The sequence below is a fragment of the Emiliania huxleyi genome, assembly GCF_000372725.1.
Source record: "Emiliania huxleyi CCMP1516 unplaced genomic scaffold EMIHUscaffold_66, whole genome shotgun sequence".
NCBI lineage: Eukaryota > Haptophyta > Isochrysidales > Noelaerhabdaceae > Emiliania > Emiliania huxleyi.
This window is the reverse complement of record NW_005197053.1, coordinates 152,493-172,703: the sequence shown is the minus strand read 5'-3', so window position 1 is coordinate 172,703 and position 20,211 is coordinate 152,493. Positions and strand designations below refer to the sequence as shown.

Genomic DNA, 20,211 nt, shown 5'->3' with positions numbered 1-20,211 from the left:
CGCTAGATGGCTGGCAGTAGTAGCAGGGACGACGACGAGGCGTGGGCGAGGGCGGCCAGGAGCGCTCTCACCGGCCTCCCTCCGTTGCCGCCCGCCATCGCCGCCGCCAGCAGCCTCGGCGGTGCTGGTGGCGGCCTAGGCGGCGGCATCGTCTCCGGCGGCCGCTGCCCGCCGTGGCTCCACCCGTGCTTCGCCGACCTGCTCGGCAGCTACGGCGCTCCGGCCGTCGCCGGCGCGGCGGCTGTGCCGCTCGACGTGCCTCTCCGCTTCCTGCACAGCTTGCTCGAGGCGCTGCACGCCCACTGCGCCCTCCCGACGGGAGAGCACTCGGCGGCGGTCGTGGAGGCCATCGAGGCGCTGAAGAATGGTGCCGAGCTCGCAGCGTACGCACCTGTCGGAGGCTCTGGCGACTCGCCCCGCCGCCTGCTCGACTTCCTCTCCCGCCTCACCGAGTTCCTCTCCCGCAAGGACGCACTCGGTCTGCCCCAAGAGATGCCCACTCTGAACAGACGGGCGGGGGCTCGACGTTCCATCAACGGCGGCTGTTCGTGCTGCAGGCATGCCTGGGGCCTCGCTGCTGCTGCCGGTCGGCTGGCTCAAGGCGGCGGAGGAGGGGCTAGCCCCTCCGTCCCTCGACGCGGACTCGTCCTTTGGCGGCGGGGGAGGCGGAGGCGGAGGAGGCGGAGGAGGAGGAGGCACACCTCACGCAGTGGTGATGCTGGCTCTGCGCATGGTGCGGCCGTGCGGCCCAAACACATCGCGGTGTGTGGCAGCGGCTGTCCTGACGCCTCGCGCCGACGAACAGGTGCGGCCGGGGGCGTGGGACATCGCTGTCTGCTCTGCGCGCGGCGGCGCCTACCACACGGCGCCGGGCAGCCGCGGCTGCAGGTGGTGCGTCGGGCGCGGCTCGTGCGGCCAGTGCGGAGGCGCGGGGCAGCACCCCGACGCTACTTATTGCCATCGCTGGTATCACGATTACTCATATCGTCGCCATCGTTCTTTCGACTAGGCGCGGAGCAGCCCTCCCGTGCTATTGATTGTCATCACGCCTGCCACCATCGCCGTCGTCGCCGTCTCGACTAGGCGCGGAGCAGCAGCCGGTGCTGCTCGTGCGGCGCGTCTGCTCGGAGCAGCTACTCGACTCTTCGGGCTGGTTGGTGCTCTACCGCGAGCTCGCCGCCAGCCGTCCCACCCCCTCGCTCGCTGGGCCTCGCACGCTGTACGAGGCGGGGCTGCGCGTCTCCGCGCAGCGGGGCGGGAGCAGCGTCTCTTCACGGCGCGCAGCTGTGAACAGGCGGCCGGAAGACCGGTGGACCGCTCAGCTGTGAACGGCGTCTTGCTCACGCGGCGGCGGTTGCGAGCAGGTGGTGCTTCCTTTCTTTGCGCAGAGGTCGCTCCCCGACGCGATGCAGAACGACCCTCCCCCGCCCTGCTTCCGCTCCCCGCCCGCCCCCACCGCCGACGCCAGCCACTGCGCGGCCGGCCTCGAGGGCGTGCGCGGGCTGCTGCACCTCTGCGGCCTGCCTGCTGCCGCCGCCTCCGCCCTCTGCCTCCGCCTCCGCCGCCTCTCCCTCACGGCGTGCACCACCTGGCGCCTGGCCGGCCAACATGCCGGACTGAGAAGAGCCGTCGGGGCAGTGGTGGGATAGGCGTGCAACGTGGCGCTCCGCGACGCCGCCGCGACTCCGAGCGTGTGGATTTCGCGCGCGGAGCACGAGCGCATCGCTGCAGCGGGGCGCGGGCTTGCGGCGGCCGCGGCGGCAGAAGCGAGCCGGCGCTGGCCGAGCAGTGGCAGCGAGGAGGGAGGAGGAGGAGGCGGAGGAGGCGGAGGAGGCGGAGGAGGCGGAGGAGGCGGAGGAGGCGGAGGCGGAGGAGGCGAGATCAGCACTGCGGAGCTGCGGGCGACGGCGGAGACAGTGACTGCGGCGTGCGAGCTTGCGGACAGCCTGCACACGCGCGCGCTTGGGTCGCCGCTCGCGGTTGGCGGTGGTGGTGCTGCGGCGTCGGCGGAGGAGGGGGAGGAGGACGCGCGGCTGCCGTCGGCTGCCGAGTCGAGCGCCGTAGTGCTGCACGGCCTCTTCTCGCGCCTCCGCCGCTCCCCGGAGGAGCGACGCGTCTAGACGCAGGACACGGACGCTGTGTCCCCCAAGCAGCGCTCGAGAGGACACGTACTCCGCTGTGCTCGGCTGTGCTCGGCTGTGTTCGGCCGTATTCGCACCCCCCCCCCCCTCCCTCGTATCCACGCGGTGCTGTGAACACGAGACCGTCCCCCCGCCCTGAGGTTGGCGTAGCCCGCCACGTAGGATCAAGAGCGTGTGCGTCGTCTCGCGGGCGAGCCGCTCTACCCTACCCCCTAACCCCTAACCCCAGCCCTAGCCCCTAACCCTAGCCCCTATCCCTAACTCTATCCATATCCCTAAGCCTAACCCAGACCCTAACCCTAACCCTAACCCTAACCCCTAACCATGTCCGTACCCCCCCTGACTCTTTCACAAGCCCACCCCCAGGCGAGCCGCCCGAGCCGCCCTTCCTCCGGCCCGTGCAGCTCAGCGGGGTCGCCGAGCCCGTCGCGTCAGTGCACGGCGCCGCGCTGGCGATGCGGCGCGCTCTGACGCAGTGCGCGCTGCTCGCCAACCAAACAGGCGCGGGGCGGGGGGTGAGTGGTCCGGCCGGAGCCTCGTGGACGGCGTCTCTTCACGCCTCCGCGCTGTGAACAGGCGGCGTGCACCACTCGGCCAGCCTCCGGGTGGCGCTGCTGCAGCACCTCTTCATCGGGGTGCCTGCCGCTGCCGCTGCCTGTAGCTGTGAACGGCGTCTCTTCACGCCTGCAGCTGTGAACAGGTGCTGCCGCTGCCGCTGCTTGTAGCTGTGAACGGCGTCTCTTCACGCCTGCAGCTGTGAACAGGTGCTGCCGCTGCCGCTGCCGTTGCGCGAGCAGCCGCGGGCGGCGGGCGTGGGCATACTCGACCCTCCAGCGCCGCCTGTAGCTGTGAACAGCGCCTCTTCACACCTGCAGCTGTGAACAGGCATGCTCGACCCTCCAGCGCCGCCGAGGTGGGGCTTCGACCGCCGCTGCTTCTGGCACGCGGCGCCGGTGGCGTTCGAGGAGCAGGCGGAGCTGCTGCGTCTGCTCGGCCAGCTGATCCGGCACTACGCGGCGGCGGTGCTCTGCCTGACGCCGACGCGCGAGATGGACGCCGCACGCATCGTCACCTCCTCCTGCGCCGCGGCGCTGCTCGACGCGCTACTGCGCGTGCAGGCGGCCGACGCGCCAACCTCGCTCTCGCGCCACTACGCGGGCCTGCGAACCTAGAAGCAAGCACTGCACATGCACATGCACATGCACACATGCACATGCACACGCACATGCACACGCACATGCACACGCACATGCAGCGTGTGCATGCGCATGCAGCGTGTGCATGCGCATGCGTTCTCGCGTTCTTGCGTTATAACCAGCGCGCGAGAGGGCACGGCTTCGAACCGGCTGCAGTCGGCCGTATTCGACCGTCCTCACGCAGACCCACACCCCTGCGCCCAAGACGCAAAGTAATCGGCCGGATGCAACTGTACTCGCAGCCACTCGTCCTCACGCGGTGCTCTGAAGACCCTACAACACCGCCCCTCCCCGCCCTAATGTCGCCGTCTTCAGCACGTAGGCCTGCAGGTGGGGCGGCGCGGCGCGTCCCACGCCCGTCCATTCGGGTTCGCGTTCGCACCCTCCACACACACATACCGCTCACGCACGCGCACTGGGCCTTGCACTTTGAATGCCGTGGGGCTCCTGTCGTCAGACGTGGAGACGCGAGGGACTAGCCTCGCCCTTGCCCCACCACCTCGTGTGTGTGGAGAAGTTTACCTTACCTTATCTTACCTTAGGTTCTCGCTCGCACCCTTCGGATTCCGCGAGTTGCCCTCCGCCAACCTCAAGCTCACCTCGCCCGAGCTCGCGGCGGCGCGCGCGATGTGCCTCGACTACTTCCTCGCCGTCACCCACGCCGTCCCCGAGGAGCACCTCTGCTTCGGCTGGAGCCGCGCAGCCTCTTTCTCGCCGGGCGAGCTGGGGCGCTCGCCGGCCGCGTCGCCTAAGCAACCACTCATGATTCAACTGAGTCGTTCCACCAGGCGAGCTCGCGCTTCGCCGGCCGCGTCGCCTCGGTAAGGAATGAAGACTCCATGACTGGATATGCGTTCAGGCGAGCTCGCACTCGCCGGCCGCGTCTCCACCGACCTCGGGTTCGACTCGGCCGAGGTGCGCAGCGAGGGGGTGGCGCCGGTGCCGCCGTTCGCGCGCCTGCTGACTGGCGAGGAGCCCGAGGTGCTCACTTTCTGCCCCGGGCTCGCCACTCTCCGCGACGGCGTCTTCCTGCTCCGGCTGCTGCTCTGTGCCGACTGCGCCGGCCCCCCGCCGCGGAAGCGCGGGCCCGCCGCCAGCCTTCTTGTTTCTTTGGGAGGCACGCCGCACTCGCTCTAGGTCTCCCGCCGCGGAGGCGCTGGCTGCCTTCCGACGCGGCGCTCGCGTGGAGGCACGAGGCGATGAAGGGCGGGAAGGCGGACGTGGCGGTGCGCGGGTTCGGGCAGGCGGCGCTCAACGTCTGGATCCTCGTCCCGCGCATCGAGAAGCCGAACGGCCTGCTGGCCGGCTTTGTGCAAGGCCTTGTCGGCGGGAAGGAGAGCGGCGGTGCCGGCTGCACCCGCCCGCCCGCCCGCGCGCGGCGGTCGCCGCGGGCAGATTGGCCGAGATCACCCGAGATCCGGCGAGATTTAGGCGCCGGCCGCACCACCCGCCCGCGCGCGACCGAGTCTGGCGCCACGGCGGCGGCGCTGCTGGCGGGGCGCGGCGACGCGGCGCCAAAGGGGCCTCCAGCGCCCGATGCGCGGCTCCTCGAGTCGGAGGAGGGCGTGCTGCACCTCGGCACGAACGCGCTCCGCTCCTTCCAGCTGCAGAGTGACAACGGCGGAGGCGGAGGCGGAGGCGGCGAAGCCGGCGGCGGCGGCGGCGGCGGCGGAGGAGGAGGAGGAGGAGGAGGAGGAGGAGGAGGAGGAGGAGGCGGGCGAGGGTGGCCGGTCTACGGAGCACACATGCTCTCGCCTCGCGACGCGGAGCTGCTGCTGCAGTACCTGAGTGCGCCCTACGTGCGCATCCCGCTGCTGCTCGACTTCTTCGCCGACCCGCTCCGCATCCAGGAGAATCTGGGGGAATCTAGGGGAGTATAGGGGAATCTAGGGGAGTCTCTGAGAATCTAGGGGAATCTAGGGGAATCTAGGGGAATCTAGGGGAATCTAGGGGAATCTAGGGGAATCTAGGGGAATCTAGGGGAATCTAGGGGAATGTAGGGGAGTCTCACTTCTTCCTTCCCTCCCCGCACCCAGGCGCTCTCCCAGCCTCGGCTGCAGAGCGCGCTCGAGTGCGCGCTCTTCGAGCCCGGCCCGTGGCAGGCGGGAGTCTCCCCGAGATTACCCGAGATTACCCGAGATTACCCGAGATTCGAGCCCGGCCCGTGGCAGGCGGAGGGCGGCCCGGCCGCTCCCCGCGATCTCGGGGAATCTCGGGGTAATCTCGGGGAACCTCGGGCAGGCGGAGGCGGTCCGACCGTTGCCCGACACGATCCCGGTCAAGAAGGAGGAGCGCGAGGCGCTGCTCTCGACGCCGGTCGGCCTCCTCTTCCACGAGCTCGTGCACTCGCCGGAGGGGCTGGTGAGAGGCCTAGACTCTCCGAGATTCCTCGAGATTCCCCCGAGATTCCCCCGAGAGTACGAGCTCGGTGCACTCGAGGGGCTGGCGCTGGCCGCTGTCGGCGGGGTAGCCGTCCGCGTCATGACCGCGCTTGATGCGTCCTTGCTGTGATATGGCGATAGCCGTCCGCGTCATGACCGCGCTTGATGCGTCCTTGCTGTGATGGTGAAGGTGGTACCCACGGTCGACAAGATGCTCGCCGCCGCGCTCAACATGGACACGGGCGCACCGACAGGCGCGTCCGCCGCAATCATCCTCTTCGTCGCTCGACTGGCGGTGCGCGTGGAGGCGTACGTGGTGTTCCTGGCGGAGCACCGCGCGTGGAGGCGCGAGCCGGAGCAGGGGCAGAGGCGGGCGCAGGGCGAGGTGTCTGCCCCACACGCAGCGGCTTGCGAAGGGGCGGGAGCAGGGGGCGGAGGGGGGGCGGGAGGGGGGGCGGGAGGAGGGGAGGAGGGAGAGCGAGGTGGACAGCCGTCGCTTGGGCCGAGGTCTACTCTCTCCGACGCGCAGCCGGCGCTTCGGCCGGCAGTCGCCTCTGCGTCACCGACGGCCGAAGCTTGCTGCGCGTCGCCGGGGCCCTCCTCCCCCCCCGCCCCCTCCCCCCCCTCCTCCGCCGCCGCCCCGTCGCCTCTGACGCTGTCGCCGAGCTCGTCTGAGGCCGACCGGCGCGAGATCGGGCGCGAGATCGAGATCGGGCGCGAGATCGAGATCGGGCGCGAGATCGAGATCGGGCGCGAGATCGACACTACTGGCGACGTCGACGCAGAGGTGCTCTCCAACGTTGCGGCGTCGGTGTCGGCAGCCAGCACGCTGCGAGGTTCGAGGGCGGCGGCGACAGCTGCGACAGCTGCGGCGGCGGCGGCGGCGGAAGCGGCGGCGGAGGCGAACGCGGCGGACGTGGCGGACGTGGCGGACGCGGTGGCGGTGGAGAGGGGTGAGGGCGGCGGCGGCGGCGGCGGCGGCGGCGGCGGCGGCGGCGGCGCGAATGCGCGGCCGCTGGCAGGCGCGAGACCGCAGGGCGAGCCTCCATATGTCCCCATATCTCCCCGATATCTCCCCATCCCTCCCGAGCAGGCGCGAGACCGCAGGGCGGTCCTCCGCCGCCGTGCGACGTGGGGAGGCGGCGTAGCGGCGACGTGGCGCAGGACGCTGCGCAGGCTGCTCGCGTGGCGGCCGCCTCCCGCCCTGCGAGCTGCGCCTCCTTCACAACCCGCGGCTGTGAACAGGAACCCCCCCCCCCCCCCTTCCCCACCACCACCACACACACACACACCACCCCCCCTTCCCCACCACCACCACACACACACACACCCCACCCCCCTCCCCCCACTCCGAGCTGCGCCTCCTTCACGCCCAAGGGGCTGTGCGGCCCGGACAGGCGTCTGCGGCGCCCGCCCGCTCGCTGCCGCACCCCGGGCCCGGGGGCGGCCAGTCTGGCTGCGGTCCGCGCGCCGTCCTGCGCGGCCTCGAGGTCATGGAGGGGGCCGACGCCGACGCGCGGTGGCACGCTCTCGACGCGTCGTTGTCTCGGCTCCGCGAGCGGCTGCATGGGGAGGTGTGCGGGCGGCGGCGGGGCGAGCAGCTCTGAAGCAGCAGCTCCTCGGTGAGGCGTGCCGAGTTGGTCAGGTGTACGAGCGTCTCGAGGCGTGGTTCGAGCACGCCATCGGCCGCAAGGACTTGCGCACCGCGTGCGTCGTCTGCGCGCACCTCGCTCTCCTCTTCGAGAACGCGCGACCCTTTCCCGTTCGACAGCGCGGCGCAGGGGCCGGCACAACGTACACCTTCCTCGCGCCTCCTCTGCCGTAGGTGCGGCCGTCCGAGCTAGACACGAGGGCGATGCAGTGGCTGCTCTCCTCTCAGGCCTTCCTGACGCGCAACGCCGAGCGGGGCGCCGAGAGTGCCCGAGATTGCCCGAGATCACCCGAGATTGCCGCGAGACTAGGTCTTCCTGACACACAACTTCGAGTGGGATGCTGAGGCGCCGCTCACCGCCGCCGCGCCGCGCCCGTCGCCGCGCCCCTCGCCGAAGGGGACCCCGGCGCAGACGAGGGAGGCGGGGGCGCAGGCAGAGAGCGCGGAGGCGGCCGCGAAGCGAGCGGCGGCGAGGCAGCTGCGCATCCCTCAGTCGCAACTCTTCGACCTGTGGCAGCGGCACAGGCACGCCCTCCTGCGCGCCCTCGGCGGGAGAGAGACGCGCGGCGCGCGGGCCGAGGCTCGCTCGGCGCTGATGGCGCGCGTTGACTTCCTGCTCACTGTAATTGGTAACGAATGATGGGTTCTGAAGGCCCGCTCGGCGGTGATGGCGCACGTCGTCCGCGTGGTGGCCTGCTCCAGCCCACGCACAAACGACGCGCACGAGGCGCACACCCCACATCTCCCCGTGTCTCCCCATATCTCCCCACATCTCCCCACATCTTACCATGTCTCCCCATGTCTCCCTCTATCTCCATCTCTCCCCAGATCTCCCCAGATCTCCCCATATCTCGAGCCCACGCGTGAGCGACGCGCACGAGGCGATCTCCCCATATCTCCCCGCATCTCCCCATATCTCCCCTTAACTCCGATATCGCCCCTATATCTCCCGATATCTCCCGATATCTCCCGATATCTCCCCTGTATCTCCCCGTATCTCCCCGTGCCTGACGCGCACGGGGCGCTCGGCCAGTGGCGTGGAGGCGACCCGCGATTGCGAGATCGCCCGAGATCGCCCGAGATGAGCCGAGATCACTCGTGGGCCAGCCGGCTGGCCCACGGCAGGAGAGGCGAGGCGAGGGCGACGTGGTTCTCTGTCTTGCTCGCCAGCGGGGTGGTGATTTCTTTTTTAGGCGCTCGGCCCGTGGCGGGAGATGCGAGGCGAGCGCAACGTCGGCCGCTTCGTGCTCGGCGACGAGGTGTCGGCCCCAGCGGCGAGGTTCCGCCCGGCTCGATCTCGGACAATCTCGGCGAGAGCCTTTCCGGCGGGTGTGAGCAGGCGTCGGCCCTATCGGCGAGGTCTGCGCCGGGGAGTGCTCTCAGCGCCGCCAGCGCCGCCAGCGCCACCGCGGGAGGAGGCGGCGGCGGCGGCGGCGGCGACAGCTACGAGGCGTGGCTGCGAGACGAGTGCTCGATCGACGCGACGCAGCAGGCGATCAACGCGCAGCTGGGGAGGTACGGTTTCGGTCAGCTTGTATGACGAGTTCTTCTTTCTGAGTGGGCAGGAGATCAACGTGCAGCTGGGCGAGTACCACGCCTCTGTCACGCGCAAGCGCGGCGTGCTGCACTCGTCGTACGCTCGCATGCCCGACTTTCGGCAAATCACCCCCGGCGCGCGGGCGCAGACACGGCAAACAAAAAGCGAACGCAGCGGCGGCTCGTGTGTCGCCCGTTTAGGCTCATTTTTGGCGCGAGCGCGGACGCCTCCTCCTTCCAGTCCGCCGAAGTCGCGGCGACCAAGCAGCGGACCCACCTCCGGCTCGTCAACCGGAGGCACGAGCTGCAGCGGTGGGCTCCTCCCGGCGGCGACTTCAAGCGGCTCGACGGCCACCCTTCCTAGACACTTCCTAGACACTTCCTAGACACTTCCTAGACACTTCCTAGACACTTCCTAGACACTCCCTAGACACTTCCTAGACACTTCCAAGCCACTTCCCAGACACTTCCTAGACACTTCCTAGACACTTCCTAGACACTTCCCAGACACTTCCCAGACACTTCCCAGACACTTCCTAGACACTTCCTAGACACTTCCTAGACACTTCCCAGACACTTCCCAGACACTTCCCAGACACTTCCCAGACACTTCCTAGACACTTCCTCTAGACACTTCAAGCGGCTCGACGGCCACACTCGCCCACACGTACGCCAGCTGCTGTCCGAGATTACCCGAGATTACCCGAGATTACCCAAGGTTAGGCCCCTTCGTCCACCAGTACGCCAGCTGGCTCGAGGCGCTGCCGCCGCAGGCGCAGCCCCTCCGACCCCATCGCCATCCCCAGGACACGTCCACGGCATGTCCGAGACATTTCCCACAGGCGCAGCCGCTCCGCTGGCTGCTCGAGGGCGCGCTCGGGCGGGTCGCCCCCCCCTCGCACAAGACGTGGCTGCGCGAGCTGCTTGAGCCAGTGCGCAAGGCGCACTTCCCGAGGCTCCAGCTCTTCCTCCCGTTCGCCCACGCGGCGGAGGGCTTCGCCGAGGCGCGCGCGGCGCTGCTGCGCGGCGCGGCGCCCGACGGCACCTGCAAGGAGGTGGTCGTGCTGCGCGACCCTCCGGTCGTCTGGGTGTACAACGTGGTCGAGCACGGCCGTTCGACGTACCGCGAGGTTGTGTTTTGCTCGCGCGCGGACTGCTGCCTCGCCTCCCTCCCCTCGGCGCCTGCCGAGCACTCTGGCGTGCCGGTGCTAACGTGTGGAGATGCGATGGCGCCGGCGGTGGACGACGCGTCGCTTGTCATCACGAGGCAGGTTCCCGTCACGCTGGCCGGACTCCCCCCCTTCCTCGCGCCTGCCTCGGCCGGCACGCCCCGCAGGACAAAGTCAGCCGACCGCTTCGAGTTCGGGTCCGTCTCCTCGCCGCACGGCTGTGGACAAGGAAGTGTCTAGGAAGTGTCTAGGAAGTGTCTATAGGGCCCTCGCCTCGCTGCACGGCTCTCTCCGATCGATGGGCGGGCTGCTCGGCACCGCCACCGCGCACGCCGCCTCCTCGCCGCCGCGCGCCCCCTCCCGCAGGCCTCCTATAGACACTTCCTTGACACTTCCTAGACACTTCCTAGTTCACAGCCGCCCCCTCCCGCAGGCCGTCTGGCGCCACCGATACGAGCGGCGGCGCCACGCCGCGGGAGGAGGGGCTGGAGGAGGGGTTTCGGCTACAGACGCCGCTGCAGCGAGGCGCGCCCGGCGTGCAGCGCCAGCCGACGTCGCAGCTGCTCGAGCAAGCCTTCCTCCCGGCCCGCCTGCTGCGCGGTCTCCTGCCAGACGCGCTGCTCGAGTCGCACCTCTTCTGGCAGAACGGCGACGGCTCGCTGAGCGGGTACCCTGCGCACGCACCGCATAAAGGAGGGGACGGGGCCCAGCCCGCCTCTGGCGCCTCCGCCTCCGCCTCTGCCTCCTCCTCCTCCTCCTCCACCTCCGCCTCCTCCTCGGACTCGGCCTCCCAGCCCGCCGTCCTCCTCGTCTCGCTCGTCCGCGAGGCGTCGCCCGCCGAGGAGTTTGGCTCGACGGCGTCTAATGAGGCGAGCCCCGCCGCCAGCGTGAGTGTGAACGGCGTCTCTTCACAGCCGCAGCTGCGAACAGGCGAGCCCCGCCGCCAGCATGAGTGTGAACGGCGTCTCTTCACAGCCGCAGCTGCGAACAGGCGAGCCCCGCCGCCAGCATGAGTGTGAACGGCGTCTCTTCACAGCCGCAGCTGCGAACAGGCGAGCCCCGCCGCCAGCATGAGTGTGAACGGCGTCTCTTCACAGCCGCAGCTGCGAACAGGCGAGCCCCGCCGCCAGCATGGACGGGGTCGCCAGCGCGTGCGTGCGGCGGCGGAGGTTGAAGCCGCGCGGCGGCGGCGGGCTTGCCGAGGCGGCGCGGGGGGAGGGGGAGGCCTCGAGCTTGGCGCGGGACGAGGGGTGGGAGGAAGACGCGGCTGCGGACGGCGCAAAGGACGAGGTGCTTCTCAACCTGCTCCACCCTCGCGCGAGCGGTGCACTGCGCCGTCTCGCCGCCGTCCTGCGGCGGCTGGACGACTTGTCGCACGTGCTCGCCTGGGCGCGCGACGCGGCGAGCGGAGGCGACGAGGCCGCGGCGGCGCGCGGGGGAGGCGGCGAGGGGGCGGCGGGGGGCGGGGAGTGGCGGCTGGCGCTGGTGGAGCTGCCTCGGCTGCGGCTGAGCTTTGAGGCTCGGTCGGCTGCTGGCGGAGAGACGCGCCTCTACTGCTGCGAGCACTCGGACCTCTTCCTCTCCCGCCTCTCTCTCTCCCCCCGCCCCTCCCCCAACCGACCCGAGGCGGCAGCACCCGGCGACGCGACCGAGGCGAGCCCGCCCGCCGGCGGCAGCGGCGGCGCGGCGGCCGGCGGCGATCCGTCCTCCGCCGCCTGCACCTCGCAGCAGGCCCGCTCCGCTGCGCTGGCGCAGCTCCTCCGCTGCGTGCCGCACGCGGTTCTGCTCGAGGACGGACAGGGGGACATCTCCGTCCTCGTCTCCGCCGCCGCGCGGCCGCTGGTCAGCGCGGACGGCGCCGCGGCTGAGAGGCTCCCTGGCGGCTGCCTGCTCCGCCGCAACGACGCCGCGTGGCTCGAGGCGCTGCCTCAGGCGCCGCCCTGCTAGAAGGACGGCGCCGGTCCGCTGGGAAGGACGACTCACTGGCCGTGGACGGCGCTGCCTCAGGCGCGGCACTACCTCTACCCGGTGCACCCGTCCCAGTCGCTGCTCTGCTCGTCGACACTCGCCTCGTCCCTCTACCTGCTGCTGCTCACACTCGCCCACCGGCGGTACGACGACACGCCCTCCGCCTCTCGCGGCCGCCTGCGGCGAGACGCCCGCTCTTCACACCTCGCGCTGTGAGCAGGTGCGATGACAGGATGGTGCCAAGAAGGTTCCAAGAAGGTTCCTCTTCACACCTCGCGCTGTGAGCAGGTACGCTGACACGCTCCGGGACACTTCCTAGACACGTCCTAGACACGTCCTAGACACGTCCTAGACACGTCCTTGTTCACACCTCGCGCTGTGAGCAGGTACGACGACACGCTCCGCCTCTCCGACGCCTGCTCCGCCGACACGCGCCCCTCGGCGGAGGAGGCGCAGCTCTGGAGAGCCGTCGTGGAGGCGGGGCTGTCCGACAGCCACCCCGAGGCGCGCACCACCTCTCGGCGCGCGGCGGGTGTGAACGGCGTCTCTTCACCGCGGTGCTGCTGCGACGTAGGCGCACGCGGCCCGCCTCAAGTTGTGGCTCGTGCAGCGCCGCTCCCTCGTCGCGCCGCCGCCTCCGCCGCCGCCTCCCGAGCGAGCCCCCTCCTCCCCAAACGGGGCAGCCACCGGAGGCAGCACCGTGCACAAGGGCTTGCTCATTGCGGGCGGGTTCCCGGCGGCGGGCGTGTCGCTGCCGCTGACGCCCACGCGCCGCGCCGCCGCGCCCTCCCCCTCCGCCGCCGCGTCCGCGTCCGACCCGGCGCTGCCCTCTTGGGACATCGGCGCGTCCCTCGAGGTGTGAGCAGACACTTCCGAGACACTTCCGAGACACTTCCTTGTTCTCAGCCCTTGCGCGTCCCTCGAGGCGTACGTGCTGTGCCGGCGCGCCGTGAGGGCAGACTGCTTGCTCCACCCCTCCGAAGAGCTGGAGCTGCTCTCGGTGCACTTGGAGCAGGAGAAGCAGGCCGACGCCTCCCTGCGGCAGCAAGGCCCGCCCCCCGCCTGTGTGAATGGCGCCTCTTCACACCCGCGGCGCTGTGAGCAGGACGCCTCCACGAAGCAGCAGCACCCCCTCGAGCGCGCCGAAGCGACCGCCCGTCTCGCGTCCTACCACGACGCGCTCGCCGCCGCCGCCGCCGACGCCGCCGACGCCGCCGCCGACGCCGCAGATGCCGCTGATGCCGCCGCCGCGGCGCCGCCCGCTCCGAGGCGCGCTGGATCTGCCTCTCTCCGCCACGAGCGCAGCCGCCGGTACGGGGAGAGGTACGGCGACGTCTTCCCGCTGCCTCCGCCTCCGCCGCCCCCTCTGCGGCTGGAGCAGCTGCCTTGGTTCGACGCGGAGGTGTTCGCGCCGGCGCTGCTCGAGGGGGAGGCCCGCGACGGGGAGGCGCTCGCCGCGGTAGCTGTGAGCAGCGTCTCGTCACACCGCCCCGCTGTGAACAGGCCCGCGACGGGGAGGCGCTGCCGCGGCTGGCAGCGCCGGACACGGCCGAGGCGCGCGGCTTCACGGGCGAAGGGGCGGTGGCAAAGGTGGATCGGCTGCTCGACGGGCTGTGAACAAGGAGGTGTCTAGGAAGTGTCTAGGAAGTGTCTAGGAAGTGTCTAGGTGGATCGGCTGCTCGACGGGCTGTCGTTGGAGCGCGACTTCGTGGCGCTGTACGAGCTCATCACGGGCGAGCTGCAGCGCACACGAGATCACACGAGATCACGCGAGATCACACGAGATCACGCGAGATCAGGCGAGCTGCAGCTGACGCCCCTCGAGGCGCACGACCGCTCTCCCGGCTCCAATAGAGACGGCCGGCTCCTCGGCGCCGTCCTCCTCCGCGTCGCTGTCCACCGCGCGATGCGCGCCGACGGCTGGGGCGCCAATCTGCCCTTGGCCGCGCTGCTGCAGCTTCTTGCCGAGCAGCCGCGCGACGCGATGCAGGAGGACGCGCCGCGGTAGCCGGCGGTGTGAACAGCGCCTCTTGACGGCTGCAGCTGTGAACAGGTGCTGCCGCTGCCGCTGCCTGTAGCTGTGAACGGCGCCTCTTGACGGCTGCAGCTGTGAACAGGAGGACGTTCCGCGTGAGCTGCGCACCGACGGCCTGCCTCCGCCTCTCTCTGCCCCGCCGCCCCGCCGCCGCCCCACCCCCCCCTCTTCACACCCCGCCGCTGTGAACAGGCCTCGCCGCGAGGCTGCCGCACTACGCGGACCTGCTGCTGCGTGCCAGGGCAGAGGTGGACTTGCCGGCGGGGCAGTCGCTCGAGCGAGCGACGACGACGATGCTCCTCTCGCCGGGGCGGGCGAGGATAGACCCGAGTGCGGCACCGGCGGAGCACGCGGGCGCGCAGGCGCTGCTTGGCGACGCGTACCTGGCGCGGCTGCAGGGAGACGAGACGACGAGGCAGCTTTCCTAGACACTCCCTAGACACCCTACTACACTCCCTAGACACTCCCTAGACACTTCCTAGACACTTCCTAGACACTCCCTAGACACTTCCTAGACACTTCCTAGACACCCTCTACTACACTCCCTAGACACTTCCTAGACACTCCCTAGACACTCCCTAGACACTTCCTAGACACCCTCTACTACACTCCCTAGACACTTCCTAGACACTTCCTAGACACTCCCTAGACACTCCCTAGACACTCCCTAGACACTTCCCAGACACTTCCCAGACACTTCCCAGACACTTCCCAGACACTTCCTAGACACTTCCCAGACACTTCCTAGACACCTCCTAGACACCTCCTAGACACTTCCTAGACACTTCCCAGACACTTCCCAGACACTTCCCAGACACTTCCCAGACACTTCCCAGACACTTCCCAGACACTTCCTAGACACTTCCCAGACACTTCCTAGACACTTCCTAGACACTTCCTAGACACTTCCCAGACACTTCCCAGACACTTCCCAGACACTTCCCAGACACTTCCCAGACACTTCCCAGACACTTCCCAGACACTTCCCAGACACTTCCTAGACACTTCCCAGACACTTCCTAGACACTTCCCAGACACTTCCTAGACACCTCCTAGACACTTCCTAGACACTTCCCAGACACTTCCTAGACACCTCCTAGACACTTCCCAGACACTTCCCAGACACTTCCTAGACACTCCCTAGACACTCCCTAGACACTCCCTAGACACTTCCCAGGCACTTCCCAGACACTTCCTAGACACTTCCCAGACACTTCCCAGACACTTCCCAGACACTTCCTAGACACCTCCCAGACACTTCCCAGACACTTCCCAGACACTTCCCAGACACTTCCTAGACACCTCCTAGACACTTCCCAGACACTTCCTAGACACCTCCTAGACACTTCCCAGACACTTCCTAGACACTTCCCAGACACTTCCTAGACACTTCCCAGACACTTCCTAGACGAGACGGCGAGGCCAGCTCGTCGTGCTCGCGTGCTGCTGCTGAGTCTGCGTCACGAGCCACTCACCTCGGTCCATGACCAACAGGCAGCTCATCGTGCTCGCGTGCGACGCGCTCCACGAGAGCCGAGCCTCCCTCCACTCCCGGCCTCGCCCGCCGCTCCCGCCCCACACCTCCGCCGCCACCGACCACGCCGCCTCCTCCCCCTCCTCCTCCGCCGCCGCCGCCTCCGCCGCCGCGGCGGCGGCTGGGGACGGCTCTGCTCTCTGGGCTGGGAGGGCTCGCCCCCTTCGGCTGTCAGACTCGCGCTGCGCCTCGCGGCGGCTGCGGTCGGTCGGCGGCGGCGGCGCGGACGGCGTCCTCCTCGCCGTCAGCTGTGCACGGCGTCTCTTCACACCTCGTGCTGTGAACAGGTGACGGCGACCTCATCACCGTGAGCCACGAGGCGCTGCGCGCCCTCGCGACGCACCCGCTGGAGCAGCTGGTCGGGCGCGACGCCGAGAGGTCGAGCTACGTGCTCGAGGCTGTGAACAAGGAAGTGTCTGGGAAGTGTCGAGGAAGTGTCTAGGTCGACCTACGTCCTCGAGGTCGCCGCGAGCGAGGCGTTTGCCTAGACACTTCCTGCACACTCCCCTGACACGTCCTTGTTCACACGAGGTCGCCGCGAGCGACGTGTCCTCCCCTACCCTGCCCGGTACCCGAACCCTACCCTACTTGCCCGGTATCGTGAATCCAGCCCCCAGAGCCCTCGAGAGGATCCGCGTCGCCTATATCGCTACCATCGCCGCCACCAGCAAGCCGGCGCGAGACCGGCCGAGACCAGCCGAGGTCAGCCGAGATCGGCGGAGACGTAGGTGTCTGCCATCGGCACGCAGCCGGCGCACAGCCTGGCCGAGATCTTCGACGTGGAGGCGCACCCGCACGCATCGACGCACGTGGCGCAGGAGCTGCTCGCCAGGCTCGGCAAGGACGTGGCGGCGTACGCGATCGACTATTCGGGCAAGCGCACGCCGCAGCTGCTCTCACTGCAGCCGGAGGCGCGCGGCAGCTGTGCAGACAGCAGAGGTCAGCCCGCGTGTGGCGCACTCGGCACGTGTGAGTAGGACCTCGCCGAGTGCGTCCAGAAGGCGTGTCTGCCGGGGCGGCGGCACGACTCCCTCTTTGGCCCGTCGAGGCTCGACACGGCGCTCAAAAAGCTCGCCGAGCTCGAGAAGAGTCTGGCCGAGCTGCGCGAGCGCGACGACGCGACGGCGACCGCCGACGTGCGCCGCGCAGTCGCCGTCGCAAACTGCGCGCCAAGCGCCTCCTCGAGCCGCGACGAGCTCGCCTTTGCCCTCCGGCAGCTGGCAGGGCACGAGGCGCGCATCCGCTTCCCGCACCTCAGCGTGCAGCTCCTCTCCAACGGCGCCGAAGCCGCCCTCTCCGCCGCCAACCCGACCCTGAGCCCGGGCCGCATCGACGGTCTGCTGCAGCTGGTTGCAGTCGTGATGCTGCGCACGTCCCGCCGCGCTTTCCTCGCCGCCGCCATCTCTGACGTGCGCGGGCTGCGCGACGACCTCGAGCTCAAGGTGCGAGATCTGGGGAGATCTGGGGAGATCTGGGGAGATCTCGGGAGATCTCGGGAGATCTCGGGAGATCTGGGGAGATGCACAAGGTGCACGCGAGGCTGCAGGAAGGCGGCCTGTGAACGGCGTCTCTTCACGGCTGGCTGTGGCGGGTAGGTGCACGAGCAGGCGAGGCTGCAGGAGGCGGCGGGGCGCGCGCAGCACCAGGCGTCGGCCGCGCAGGAGCAAGCCAAGCGCTCGGTGCTCGAGCTTCAGCACCGGGCCTCCGCCCTCGCCGCTCGCCTGACGACGCGCCGCTTCACCGTCCGCTCCGGCGGTGCGCCGCCGCCCTCTCCGGCGTCGCGGCCTCGCTCCCCGCGCCGGCGGGCGCCCGCGTCTCCTCCGCCGCGGCCGGGCGGCGAGGGCCTCACCCTCGGGAGCAGCGTCAAGAACCTGGGAGAGCTCCTCTCTCCGCGCGGCGTGCTCTCCCCCTTCCGCGTCGAGGAGGACGAGGACGAGGCGCCGCGCGGCTTCGTGTACGACCCGCGGCTGCTCATCTTCGAGTTCGTCTCCACCCTGCTGCTGCGGGAGGAGCAGGTCCGCCTCGTCGAGAAGTTCCTAGACGCTCCCTGGACACCTCCTTCACACCTCGCGCTGTGATCAGGTCGACCTCGTCGAGAAGATCGTGCGCACGCTCTCGGCGGGCGCCAGCGGCGAGCCGGCCGCGCTGGTCTCACAGCTCATCATGGGGGCGGGCACGACGGCCGTCCTCACGCCGCTGGTGGACCAAGGAGGTCACTCTTGGTGTGAACGAGTGCAGGCGGGCAAGACGACCGTCGTCCTGCCGCTGCTCGCGCTCTACCTCGCCGACGGCTCGCAGCTCCTCATGCAGGTGCTGCCCGCTGGGGCTTGCTCACTCTTGTCTTCACTCGTCATCGTCTCATTTCATTGTCATTCTTACTCCTACTGCTGTTGTAACTTGCTCGTTCTGATGTTGCCACCCTCCTCCTCCTCCCTGCAGGTCGTGCCCGCGACGCTGCTCACCTTCACGCAGGGCGTGCTGCGCGAGCGCTTCTCGTCGTTCGTGCCCAAGGCCGTGTACACCTTCTCCTTTGACCGGACCACCGCCGTGACGCCGCAGCTGGTCCGCAAGCTGCGCGAGGCGGAGGGGCACGGCGGGCTGGTCTGCTCGACGCCGAACGCGCTCAAGTCGTTCGCTCTCGCCTTTCTGCACGCTCACCGCCACGTGAGAGCCTCTCCGCTGCGAGCAGCGTCTCTTCACACCTGCGGCTGTGAACAGGCGCCTGATGCACGAGCTCTTAATAGTAATCAATTGGGTTAAGGTTAATTGATAGTTAGTAATTAATTAGGCACCTGATGCACGAGCTCTCGAACCAGTACAACAAGGAGGCGCAGACGGCCACCCGGGACGCCTCCGGCTTCTTCGGCGCGCAGTCGTGGGCGAGCGGACTCTTCGGCAAGCCCGCCGCGCACGGGGGGGGCGGCGCCGCCTCGAGGTCGCGCAAGCAGGTGGGGCTGTGCTGCGAGGTGATGGCACTCTTCCAGCGGGGCGTCCTGATCCTCGATGAGGTCGACCTCATCCTGCACCCGCTGCGCGCGGAGCTCAACTGGCCGTTGGGCGAGCGCAAGCCGCTCGACTTCACGTCCGAGCGGCACGCCGCCGGCATGCGTTGGGAGCTGCCCCTCCACCTCCTCGACCCCTTCCACTTCACCGCGCGGGGCGAGTGCGTGATGTGCGTGCCTCGCTCGCGCACGTCCGAGCAGCTGCTGCAGCGCATCGCCGCGGCGGTCGCGCGCGGCTGCAGCCGGCGCGCCATGACGATGCGGCCGCACCTGCAGCTGCTCGACCCGCAGTTTTACGAGCGCGAGCTTCGTCCGCTGCTGGCGCGGTGGCTGCTCCTGCTGCTCCTCAAGCTGGGCGTCAAGCAGATCGACGAGGAGGAGATGCTCGGCTGGCTCGAGCACGGCCGCTCGCCGCCCGAGGTCAAGGCGTCGGCGCTCAAGCGGCACGTGTGGCAGGTGAAGCTTCCTAGACACTTCCTAGACACTTCCTTGTCCACAAGCGGCGCGTGTGGCAGGTGAAGCTTCCTAGACACTTCCTAGACACTTTCCACAAGCGGCACGTGTGGCAGGTGAAGCTTCCTAGACACTTCCTAGACACTTTCCACAAGCGGCGTGTGTGGCAGGTGAAGCTTCCTAGACACTTCCCAGACACTTCCTTGTTCACAAGCGGCACGTGTGGCAGGTGAAGCTGCTTAACATGTCGCACCTCTTCCGTGACATGCCGAGACATGTCCGAGACATGTCCGAGACATGTCTGAGACGTGTCCCAGGTGAAGCTGCTCAACCTGTCGCACGACCTCCTCACCACCACGCTCCCCTTCGTGCTCTCCAAGGTCGACCGCGTCTCGTACGGACTCCTCTCGGCCGACCAGGTCGAGACACCTAGACACTTCCTAGACACTTCCTTGTTCACACCTGGTCGACGGCCTCCTCTCGGCCGACCAGATCGCTCACCCACGCGCACCGGGCCTTGCACTTCTGATGCCGTGGGGCGCCTCGTCTAGACGTGGAGTCGCGCGGGGTTGCCTGGCCCTTGCCCCGCCACCTCGTGTGTGTCTGTGGAGAAGTCTACCTCACCTTACCCTACCTTCCCTTGCCTTGCAAGGTCGAGCGCACCAAGCGCGAGAGCGGCGGCGGTCCCGTCCCAACCTCGCGCCGTCTGCTCGCCGTCCCGTTCCTCGGCAAGGACACGCCGTCGCTCGCCTCGGAGTTCTCGCACCCGGACGTGCTCATCTCGCTCACCATCCTCGCGTACTCGCACGAGGGCCTCCGCGACACAGACGTCCGCTCTCGCTCCCTCGCCCCGCTCTAGCCCTCCCTCCCTCGCCCCGCTCTAGCCCTCCCTCCCTCGCCCCGCTCTAGCCCACCCTCCCTCGCCCCGCTCTAGCCCTCCCCCCCCCCCCTCCCCCAAAAATAAAATTACTTCTTCAAACTTACTCATCTTCCGATATTCCAATACCTTTTTTCTTTATGCTCGGTCCTTGTCTTATGTTACCCCGTGTTATTTTCTGTTGCTAATTATCCCGTACTTTCCTTGGAGATCGTCTTTCTCATTCAGAGCCTTCCCGAAATGAATTTCCCACTGGCCGATACCCCTC

At 68.9% G+C, this 20,211-nt stretch overlaps 1 protein-coding gene across 1 annotated transcript in view; it reads left to right on the top strand.

The window, feature by feature from the left end:
• Window positions 1-6: 6 nt before the first annotated feature.
• Window positions 7-20,211, top strand: part of EMIHUDRAFT_105178 (hypothetical protein) — a gene marked incomplete at both ends in the record, with an annotated part of 25,175 nt that continues 4,970 nt past the window's right edge. The window contains 46 exons of the mRNA XM_005762801.1: window positions 7-478; window positions 558-733; window positions 806-888; window positions 1,084-1,100; window positions 2,508-2,663; window positions 2,718-2,776; window positions 2,842-2,897; window positions 3,055-3,253; window positions 3,660-3,667; window positions 3,880-4,115; window positions 4,197-4,385; window positions 4,475-4,681; window positions 4,769-5,211; window positions 5,374-5,408; window positions 5,509-5,698; window positions 5,909-6,103; window positions 6,395-6,671; window positions 7,096-7,292; window positions 7,364-7,480; window positions 7,680-7,991; window positions 8,563-8,628; window positions 8,709-8,884; window positions 9,107-9,217; window positions 9,536-9,572; window positions 9,748-10,271; window positions 10,508-10,961; window positions 11,188-11,916; window positions 12,082-12,185; window positions 12,263-12,289; window positions 12,429-12,576; window positions 12,617-12,898; window positions 12,968-13,042; window positions 13,148-13,507; window positions 13,546-13,632; window positions 13,709-14,046; window positions 14,270-14,325; window positions 15,899-16,023; window positions 16,340-16,550; window positions 16,589-16,599; window positions 16,682-17,053; window positions 17,207-17,626; window positions 17,694-17,921; window positions 18,051-18,238; window positions 18,400-19,069; window positions 19,384-19,485; window positions 19,719-19,895. Coding sequence (XP_005762858.1) covers window positions 7-478; window positions 558-733; window positions 806-888; window positions 1,084-1,100; window positions 2,508-2,663; window positions 2,718-2,776; window positions 2,842-2,897; window positions 3,055-3,253; window positions 3,660-3,667; window positions 3,880-4,115; window positions 4,197-4,385; window positions 4,475-4,681; window positions 4,769-5,211; window positions 5,374-5,408; window positions 5,509-5,698; window positions 5,909-6,103; window positions 6,395-6,671; window positions 7,096-7,292; window positions 7,364-7,480; window positions 7,680-7,991; window positions 8,563-8,628; window positions 8,709-8,884; window positions 9,107-9,217; window positions 9,536-9,572; window positions 9,748-10,271; window positions 10,508-10,961; window positions 11,188-11,916; window positions 12,082-12,185; window positions 12,263-12,289; window positions 12,429-12,576; window positions 12,617-12,898; window positions 12,968-13,042; window positions 13,148-13,507; window positions 13,546-13,632; window positions 13,709-14,046; window positions 14,270-14,325; window positions 15,899-16,023; window positions 16,340-16,550; window positions 16,589-16,599; window positions 16,682-17,053; window positions 17,207-17,626; window positions 17,694-17,921; window positions 18,051-18,238; window positions 18,400-19,069; window positions 19,384-19,485; window positions 19,719-19,895 — 9,702 coding nt within the window. The remainder of the gene's footprint in view (window positions 479-557; window positions 734-805; window positions 889-1,083; window positions 1,101-2,507; window positions 2,664-2,717; window positions 2,777-2,841; window positions 2,898-3,054; window positions 3,254-3,659; window positions 3,668-3,879; window positions 4,116-4,196; window positions 4,386-4,474; window positions 4,682-4,768; window positions 5,212-5,373; window positions 5,409-5,508; window positions 5,699-5,908; window positions 6,104-6,394; window positions 6,672-7,095; window positions 7,293-7,363; window positions 7,481-7,679; window positions 7,992-8,562; window positions 8,629-8,708; window positions 8,885-9,106; window positions 9,218-9,535; window positions 9,573-9,747; window positions 10,272-10,507; window positions 10,962-11,187; window positions 11,917-12,081; window positions 12,186-12,262; window positions 12,290-12,428; window positions 12,577-12,616; window positions 12,899-12,967; window positions 13,043-13,147; window positions 13,508-13,545; window positions 13,633-13,708; window positions 14,047-14,269; window positions 14,326-15,898; window positions 16,024-16,339; window positions 16,551-16,588; window positions 16,600-16,681; window positions 17,054-17,206; window positions 17,627-17,693; window positions 17,922-18,050; window positions 18,239-18,399; window positions 19,070-19,383; window positions 19,486-19,718; window positions 19,896-20,211) is intronic.